At 37.2% G+C, this 10319-nt stretch overlaps 1 protein-coding gene across 1 annotated transcript in view; it reads left to right on the forward strand.

Moving 5' to 3' along the window:
- The first annotated feature begins 245 nt into the window (after positions 1 to 245).
- Positions 246 to 10319, forward strand: part of traf2a (Tnf receptor-associated factor 2a) — an 18077-nt gene continuing 8003 nt past the window's right edge. The window contains exons 1-6 of the mRNA XM_023397615.2: positions 246 to 651; positions 3776 to 3854; positions 4556 to 4654; positions 5931 to 6092; positions 8999 to 9073; positions 9206 to 9280. Coding sequence (XP_023253383.1) covers positions 464 to 651; positions 3776 to 3854; positions 4556 to 4654; positions 5931 to 6092; positions 8999 to 9073; positions 9206 to 9280 — 678 coding nt within the window. The 5' untranslated portion in view covers positions 246 to 463. The remainder of the gene's footprint in view (positions 652 to 3775; positions 3855 to 4555; positions 4655 to 5930; positions 6093 to 8998; positions 9074 to 9205; positions 9281 to 10319) is intronic.

A 10319-nucleotide genomic window follows, 5' to 3' on the forward strand; every position in this document is an offset into this window, starting at 1 on the left:
GTTTTTACAGTGATAATTGTGTTGATGCTATGCGCATATTCTTACGTATACGTAAATAAACAAAACTCTACCGACTCGTATATATGTTCAGGGCAGTAAGAAAAAGTAAGAAAAAGAGATTACAATAATATATAAATTTAATTGCGAACAGGCAGCAGGAAAATCAGATGGTGTTCTTCGGGCTTGCGGCGCCTGGTGGTAGACGTAGTAACGTACAACTGCACGTAGCATCCTCAGCTGTCACTTTTATCACATCACATACAAACGCCTGCTTCTTTTTGTGGATGCATATTATCATCAAATATCGCTATGAGTTCTTGACATCAGAAGGAATACTCTGTTAACCCGAGCGACAAAAGGAGCCATGAGTCTTTGCTGGCGATTAATGCTAAAATCACATTCAGCAGTGTTTGCTGTCCTGAACACACCCCACTGAGTACCCCGATATTGTTCAGGGGAAATAATGGCTGCGCAGGAACCGTCTCCACCATCTTCCCTGGAAGGCAACAAACCGGGTTTCCCTAAGAAAATTTTGGCCAACAACCTCGAAGACAAGCATCTGTGCAATTCATGCCAGAAGATACTGAGAAGGCCCCTGCAGGCCCAGTGTGGTCACCGCTTTTGTTCGTTCTGTTTCAACAAAATTGTGAGGTGAGTAGTGTCATGGTTGCTAGCCAGCTAGCTAGGTGTGTATATCCATATGTTAGCAACCATCCTTCAAATATCTCCCAGTTTAACGGATACCTGCTTATTGTCACAGGTAACGCAATATACAACATAAAAATAAAATACGACATAAATAATAAAATACGACATAAAAGGTCAGGTTAGGACATATATATCTATCTTGCAAAGATCTATTTGTAAAATTCGGCTCACACTAATTCACCGATGACCCCTTTATCCCAATAAAATCTCAACTTGTGTAATGGGTTAGCCAGCAGCTGTCTTCAAACCTGTGTTGTATGTGACCGGAGCAGGCAGGGTACATTTCCACAAGTTGAACATGACACTGTATTGTGTAAAAGTAACACCAGATCGTCTGCCAGTTTCACCAGAAACACCAGCAACAGCAAGTCTTTTTACATTATCTTACTAAGTTTGATTCTTTGTCGATAAACAAGTCAACATGAAATTGTTTTTTTTTTTTTTTAATATTTGTTTATAGAAGTTTGGCATGACTTTTATATTCACGTTAGATGACATCACCAGGAAAGGCTCTATCAATCCATGCACTACATGTACTTATACTTTTTAATATTTCTATATTAGAATGACAGTAATGTGACTGAATTTCTTTCATTTTGCTGTCAAACAGATACTAATAAGTAAAAAACATTATATTTCGTGTCAAGATTAACGGCGCAGTGAAAAAATAAGCTTGATAGGGAGATCATTGATTTTTTTTTTTCTTACAGTGCACATGTGTGTGATGGACCATAAACCATGTATATGTTATATACCATATAAAAATAATAATTTATTAGTATAGCACTTTTCAATACAAGTAACAAAGTGCTTCATATGACTCAAATGTAAAACATCCAAACTAATCAAAGTGAAATGTAAATGAAATTAAAAAGACATCACACAATACATTTTTTTTTTATATACAAATGTATCTTAAGAAGTGAAGAAGATAAAACGGGAAACTGACTGTGAGAGTCTGATCTCCTCTGGTAGGTTGTTCCATAGTTGAGGGGACCTGACAGCAAAGGCCTAGTCTCCTTTAGTTTTCAACTGGGCAGCGATGAATTACCAGAGGATCTCAGACTAAAAGCCCCGGCTCATAGGGGGATAAAAGCTCACAAATGTAGGGAGGGGCAGCCCAAACCTGACCTTAAAAGTCATTAAAATAATTATTATTCTAAAAATAAATTTTAAATCAATCTTAAAATAAACAGGCAGCCAGTGTAGAGATGCTAGGACCAGAGTGATGTGAACACATTTTTTGGACTGAGAATAAGTATATATATATATATATATATATATATATATATATATGTATATGTATGTATGTATGTATGTATGTATGTATATTGTTTAAGTTGTATTTTGGTTTAATAATTCTGGGTGCGACACTCTAAGGGAAATGATTGCTGCTACAGCAAAACTTAATCTTAAAGTCTTAAAGCTGTGAACACACCCACTTACGCAAAACACCCTGTTGTGTGCAGGTGCTTTTTTTTTGCTTTATTTATCATTGAGATCAGTCTACAACTTGACTGGAGCCCATCTGTGCAAAATTGAAGTTTAAAAGGCACGCAATGCTGTGAGGCCCAACAATTTACATGAAAACCAAGCCATGAAATCCAAGGAACTCTCTGTAGACCTCCATGATAAAATAGTGGCGTGGCAAAAATCAGAGCAAGTGCGTAAAATCATTTCAGTAGCTTTGAATCTTCCTAGAATTAGCCATCCAGGCCAAACTGAGTAACTGGCCAAGAAGGGCCTCGTTCAGGGATGTGACCAGGAACCCAACAGTCACTCTTAACAGATCCTCTGAAGTCCAGAGATGGGAGAACCTGCCAGATGGACGACCATCTCAGCAGCTCTCCGTCAATCAGGCATTTATGGAGTTAAACAGAAGTCACTTTCAGGAAAAGGCATATGACAGCCAGTCTGGAGTTTGCAAAACAGCATTTAAAAGACTCTGCTGAGACACAAATTTCACCTTTCGGGCAGAATTCCAAGCATTATGTCAGGAGAACTCCAGGTGTGCTCATCACCTGGCTACTGCCATCCCTACAGTAAAGCATGGTGGTTGCGGCATCATGCTACAGAGGTGCTTCTCAGTGGCAGGCACAGGTCAGAACTGATGAAAGGATGAATGAGTTCCTTGAAGAGAACCTGCTCCAGAGTTCACGTGACCTGACACAGGGGTGACGGTTCACCACGCTGGAGTCTATGTGGGACAAGTCTCACTGTCCCAGACTGAAACCCCATAGGCCATTTGTGAGGAGACCTGAAGATGAAAGTTTACAGACCATTTCCATTTAGTCTGACAAAGCTTCTTTGCTTTTTCAAATTAGCAAAGATTTTTAAAAACACTTTCACTTTGACATTATGAATTGTTGAGTGTAAATTAATGGGCAAAAATTTCATCCATTTATAATTAAAAGGTGCAATAAGTACGTTTTTGCTATAGCTACATAGCATAATCTGCCATTATTTTTCTCAATTAATAGATTTATTGCTTTGAACATAGTGAAAAATTCCCTAGAGCCAAAATGATTAGTTTTATTCCACCAACAGTCCAAAACCTAAAGATATTCAGTTATATAGTTATTCAGTCATTCATTTGAGAAGCTGGAACATAATTGACATTTTGCTTGGAAAATGACTAAATGGATTAATAGAATAGTTAACCTCATTATTTGCTGTTTAATCGATCAATTAATCCATTCATCGTTTCAGCTCTTTGCGTGACAAAATGATCGCAACTCAAGGTCCACTGACCGGCTTTAATGGAGCTTCTCACGTCTTCATCAGCAAATTGACTTGTGACCAATTTTGGTCTGACATTCACTTGAAGACCATGAGATGTGGATGAAAGCTCAGACGAAACCTTGAGTTGAGCTTATATTGTTATACTCAATGATCAAAGGGCCAAGAGTGAACTCGGTGAACTCACAGAAGAAACAGTATTCGGATGATGATGATGATGATGATGGTAATATCAAGGATCTATATTGTCTGACACATGCTTGGTATTTTAACCTGGGCACAGCAGGCTGTCTATATTAATGTCAATCTGTGTTTTTGTTCCTTCAAGCTCCGGACCACAGAAATGCAGTGCCTGCATCAAAGAAGACTTATTTGAGGAACCCACCTCTATTCTCAAACAAGGTGGTGTAAGTATATTTTTACCTTTCATTGCATGTTTTTCCAGAGATTCGCACAGTTACATTAAACACACAAACACAAATCCCTTAATTTGTTAAAATAATGAAGAGTTTGTCATTAGGGTCAGAGTTCAGCTAGGTTTGGTATATATATTTTGGGTTGTGGATGATGAGAGTCGAAGTTTTCTGGATAAGATAAGATAATATAGTCCTTTATTAGTCCCACACTGGGGAAATTTGCAGTGTCACAGCAGTAAAAGTGGACAGTACAAGAAAGAAAAACTACAAAATGTCAAATAATTGATAATAATAAAATATGTACAATTCGATATTTACAAAAATTTACAAAATAGCAGCATAGTAAATGTATGTAATGATGAAAAATCCCTCAAAATAATCCTGAAAGTCAGAACTGTAACGTCATAGTTATTGTTTGTTTTCAGATCGAATATGCTGGAGTGTCGACCCAACAACAAAATGTGTCCCTGCACTAAAACTTTGTGACTGCACTGTAGGCGTATGAACTATCGTCCTGTGTCCCGAGAATGATCATATGTGCTGGAGAAATTAGAGCCAGGAGAGAAAAGTGAGCTCCAAGTAGCTTGACCCTCAGTAAACCAACGCAGAGTGTTTGTAACTCGACCGTTCAGACTGTAACTGAAGACACAAACCAGACGATACTGACGGCTAACTTCTTCTTTTCCATCCAGGCTTTCCCAGACAATGCAGCTCGGCGAGAAGTAGAGGCCTTGGCGGCTGTCTGTCCCAACGAGGGATGTACGTGGACGGGGACTATCAAAGAATTTGAGGTGCATACTAATGCAACTTTAACAAGCGCTCCCATCACGAGTAATGTCTGTGCCACTGATCATATTTTGCTACTTCATCTCCACATGTGCAAAATTACACTGATGAGCCCAGATGTGCTACATTACAGGTAAAAGGTTTGATAAACCATAAGCAAGTTTTCTTATAAATATTGATGTTATATTATATTATAAATATTTGAAAGTCTATATAAATTGATGTGTTGAGTATCAGGTTAAAACACTTTACTAATTACTCAGTCCCTCCAACTATGAAAACGAGGTCACTACTGAATGTACATGTACCTGTGGCTAACATTTACCACACAACATTTAAATACGACAAACTTTGGAATTGCCTGGGATCAGATTTCTCCTCCTTCAGCAGAGGATGTTACCTGTTCTGCATTTCAACCATATCCCAGACCAGTCTGCCCCAGTCAGTCAGGCCTCCTCCATCTTTACTGGGATTACTACTGTAAAGTAATTATAGAATTTCAAATTGTTACTGAAAAGAAGTGATAAGTAATGTAATGTAATGTGTTACTGCCCAGCACTGCAGGTTGTTACATTAGGATAGCATTTTAGAAACTGTCTGTGTGCTCCTCTCTCCCCTCCATCACTTCCCTCCCATTTCATACAAACCTGTGGAATGAAAATAATAGTAAACAATCCATTTCCACACCTGTGTTCACCTAACAGGCCAACGATAACACTTTAGAGTATTTTACATATGTGAGGGGAAAATAATGAACCAAAAGCCATGTTCCCCATCACACTGCCGTACACAAAGGTGGAGCTTAGGTGAGCATTACAACTTATCAATGTGTTTTTTTGACACTGAAATTTAGCTCAGCTGCCCCCCATCTGTGGTAAATTCAGCTACTACAACATTAGAGTGAATTAAAAAGTCAAGACATAAGCCCATGTTATGTCTCCATTCATTAGAAAAAAACTTTATAAGGTATTAATCTTATATCTGAAAACTCACTCACTCAGTCGTCACCTTGTCAGTGTTGTTTGTCATTGCAGTGACTTTCATAAAGTTTTATGGAAAAAAAAAGATGGCATTTTGCCAAGCTGAACTTGAATTATATTATGGCATTAGCATAACTTTATTGCATCAGATGTCAGATACATCCTTATACTTCCTACATTCACCACCTGGAAACCTACAGTCAGTGACATCATCTAGTCAAAGGGACATTCAAGTTCAACAAACAGTAACTCAGCTTTAGAAAAAATGTTGAAAAGGTTTTTTTTCGTTGGGCGTCTGCAGGCCGGCCATGAGGGCAACTGTGACTTCATGATCATCCTGTGTCCTTCCTGTAAAGAGCTGATGAGAGCCAACGAGCAGGAACGCCACAACGAGAGAGAGTGTCCAGAGAGGACGCTCAACTGCAAATACTGCAAAGAACCCTTCTTACTGAAGAACATCAAGGTCAGACTTCTCTGTGTTACTATGATCAAACACTGTCTTGTCTTTAGGGTGTGGTTCACGCTTTGTGATTTGTGAAAATATGGAGCTCCAATTGTACCCCACTGCTAACTCACTGAATCCATGGCAACATTACACTTCCTGTTTACATCTTGTAACATCTCTTTTTTAAAAATATAATTCAAGTTTTTATTTATTTACTTAAATATACATAAACAGACAGTATTATCATCTTTGGGTATGGGATATTCAAAGGTCCATGGTAAATTACCGTTTTTTAAAACAACCAAAATTAATTAACATTTCACAATTAAAGTAGTGACCAAAAAAAATGGTCCCAAGACATCTTAAAGTTTTCACCTTCATCACTGGCTTTAGCTGACATGTTCATATGATACTATCTCTAACACTGAGAGGAAGTACTTATCAATAATATCAGAGAATCACTCGGGGAGCCGTGATGACCTCTATGTACTGGACAAATCTGTTCCTCCAATAAGCGCAGTCTTGGTGATACATATATAATCAAGTGCACCCTACATCCCTACGTATCCCAATACTTTTTCCCCAAAACGGGTAAACAAGTTTATGAACCCAAATTACATGTAAAAATGTTCCTACCTCTGTCTGACATTAAGTACAGGATTTTTAAAGCAGAGGCTGATTCAGATATTTGAAAAACTCTAATAATGATGTATCAGCTGATAGACAGCAGATATATTTTTTAACATAGCAAAAGGTAAACTTGAGCAACTATTGCTTTTTGGGGTAATTTAAAGCATTGCTTTATCCAGTTTTTCTAATAAACAGCACATTTGTATTTCTATCTGAAAGATGCAATTTTCCAACCTCTCTTGATGTTGCACTTTTAAAGCATCATCTTTAATGAGGCAGGAAACTGATACTGAGAGTGAACGCTGCTGCAGAAAAGAGAGGGAGGGGGTATTTCTTTTGTTTTTCCACCAGTCTAATAACGCCTCTGATATTATCAGTTGTAGCTGTTTGAATTGTGACAGTCAGACATTAACTATGGAAAACCAGTATAATATCATAGGTGGAAATTGTGTGTCCAATGCACTGTAACTGTGTAACTGACTGTAACTGTACAATAATAATAATAATAATACATTTTATTTAAAGGCGCCTTTCTTGGCACTCAAGGACACCGTACACAGTTACACAAATTGAGATTAAAACACATTAAGAATGCAAGTCTTGGATATACTGTATTTGCTATTAGTCATTTAGGCAGAATGAGTATATCACTGTACATGAACGACTCCTCAGCTGTCTTCCACTGACAGGTCATAGCACTGGCTAATTTCATGGTTAATTAATGAACAGATAAACTTTAAGCATGTGCTGTATAGCAGCTGCCAGCACTATAGTGATGAGGGAGAATATTATAGGACAGTTCACAGGACAGGTACTCCACTGTTGTGCTGCCATTTTACCAACAGTGGAGTCACAGTGCTCTCTAGTGGACAGACCATGCAATAGTAATATAAGTAAAAGTTACAAAATCCATTAAGGTTTTTTGTGATTGTTCACACATTTATTGCACAGTTTGGCTCATTGTATCAAAACATTTCTGGAACAAAACCATACGCACACGCACCATCTGAATTACTCCAAAGCTGCAACAACACAAAACACTGCTGTCTTTACAACTTTGTACATCTATTTAATTTGGTCATCCAGGCTTCACACAACACAGAAATAGAACATTTTCAGCAAACAGGTTTTTACAGAACAGCAGAATGTACAGGTTGTTCAGCAGCATCAACGTCCAGGACTCTGTAACAGAACATGTTTACACTCAACTGTAAATATGGTGAAAGTGACTCTGGTGTGAAAAACACACAGGATTACTCTCACACAAGGATGGGGCTGGGGGCGGTTGGGACAGACACCACCCCCAGAAAGGGTGAACTAGCAGGTCACATACTGCTTTGTCTGAATATGTGCATTGGCAACACTGCACAATCTACTGCCATTACTGTATTACTCTACAGCTCAGTGATACGGGCACATATTCATTGAGTGTCAATACACTCAAAGGTGCCGTCTAGTAGAAAGTTGCAGACCTGCTCTCCGGTCCAGATGTCTGTAATATGGATGCCACTGTGTAGTGACTGAGGTTGAACTGGCGTCTCCACTCAGCCTCCCTCAGTGTCAGCCCATGATTTCTAACCTGGTCCAACAAAGCATCTGAAATATGTGTCCGCCTGTTGCCAGGTCTTCTTTGTTCACTTTCTGCATAAGTGTTTTTAGGTGTGTATGTGTGTGGTGCCAAATCCAGGTGATTTTTACAGTTTGAAAAAGAAGTGTTTTCCCAATGATTGCTAGATTTAAGTTTTGAACAAAGACTCTAATGTAAGAAAGAGTGTGTAGTGTTTTTGCAAGTGTGTGTTGTAGAATTGAAAACAAACTGAAAAGCAGAAAACGTGTTTGTACATTTGGTTCCTTTGTTTAAGGCATGATTTCAAAAGTTAAGGTTTTAATGCATTCACTTTTAGTGTGTAATGTAGCTAAAAGTGTAATGTGAAGTTTTCCATTGTTGCATTGTCAATCTAATATCTTTTAGATATTAACGAAATCTCAGATTGTTTCTTACATCCCTGTAACACTGACACTCTCCTGTATCCATTTATATACAAAGGAACATATAGACAAAAAAGTGTATGGGTAAACTTTGCAAACTTTATACCTCAACACATATTTGGTAAAATGATGTTCATAAAAAAAAAAAAAAAAACAGATAAAGAACTTTTTTTTATATTTAGAACTGAATTAGTAGCAGAAGAAAAAGTGCTTGAAAAGTGAAAGAGGCTGAGTGTTTGCCAACTGCACTACAATGTGACATTGATTTTATTGGGAACTAACTTTACTTCCTGTTTTCTTTTTAGGCTCATGATGAAATCTGTCCAAAGTACCCAATGATTTGTGAAGGTTGTGCAAAGAAAAAGATCCCCAGAGAAAAGGTATCACAGATATTCATTCCAAGTGAATGTTCATAATTCTGTTAGATTGATCTCATTAACCATTCAGCTAGGGATCAAATTCCTCAGCGTTTCTATAGATCATTAGCTTCTTTCTTTTTTTTTGTTTTGCAGTATGTGGACCATATTAAGTTCTGCAGTAAATTTAAAGCACCATGCAGATTTCATGTTGTTGGCTGCGATACGTCTGTAAGTAGAGATTTTTGTCATAATTTGCTATATATATATATACATCTACATATATGTAACACTGGCTGATGTAATAACTACAGGATCATTTAATAAGTAGTAAAACTCAGCAAAAATACAGAGAGATACAGTAATTCAATTTTCAGACTGATGTTTTATCTAGAAAGGGTAAAGTGTACAAATAACATGATTTGCTCTGATATATTATGGGAAAATTAAATTACATCATTTTAATAAAGAAAGGATGTTTTTGTTTTTGAACCATTTATAGGAACATTATGGTCTGGGTATCATCGGATAATCCCTAATTCATTTTTAATTTAAAAATGACATTTTAAAACCAGAATGTAAAAAAACTTTTTTGGTGTCAGAATCAAAAATGAAAAACCAATCAAAATGGTCTGTTTTTGGTTTTTGACAATTCCTTTTATCATTATTTAGTTTGAAACCAAAAACCAAATTCATATGGTTTAAATGATTTTTAGTTCTAAGACAAAATTGAAATCGAAATTCAAAATCAAATCAAATTCAAATAGACAGACCAATTTTGTTTTTTGGAAAGTTAATTTTTCCATTTCTCATTTGGCAGAGACAGTAGATAGGTGGACAGACGGGAAGAGGAAGTGAAGTGTAAAAAAGTCAAACTAAAAGCCAACAGGACATGAACCGAAATCCACCGACCATTTAATTGGTTTTTCGTTTTTTGATTCTGATTCTGGTTTTAATTCTGGACGGATTATCCGATCATACACAGACTATTAGCAAAGTTTTACATTATTGAACAGTTTTACAGAATTGGTTGCTACACCTGTGAATGGATCTTGTGTTACTGCGTGTGAAGCCCATGTTTGTATATATGCACAATGCCTATGTAAAGTTTTCACCTATCTTGAACTCCTTCATGTGTTACTTAACACCTGAGATGGGTGTGGTTTGGCTTTTTGACACTGATGAACAGAAAGAGTGAAAACAAATTAGATCAGTTCGTGGAAACTTCAGTACAAATATGAAACATAAATTTGACTCCACCACCCCCCCC

Source organism: Seriola lalandi, unplaced genomic scaffold, assembly GCF_002814215.2.
Source record: "Seriola lalandi dorsalis isolate HSWRI2012SDOR001 ecotype SW California unplaced genomic scaffold, Sedor1 jcf7180002054883, whole genome shotgun sequence".
Taxonomy (NCBI): domain Eukaryota; kingdom Metazoa; phylum Chordata; class Actinopteri; order Carangiformes; family Carangidae; genus Seriola; species Seriola lalandi.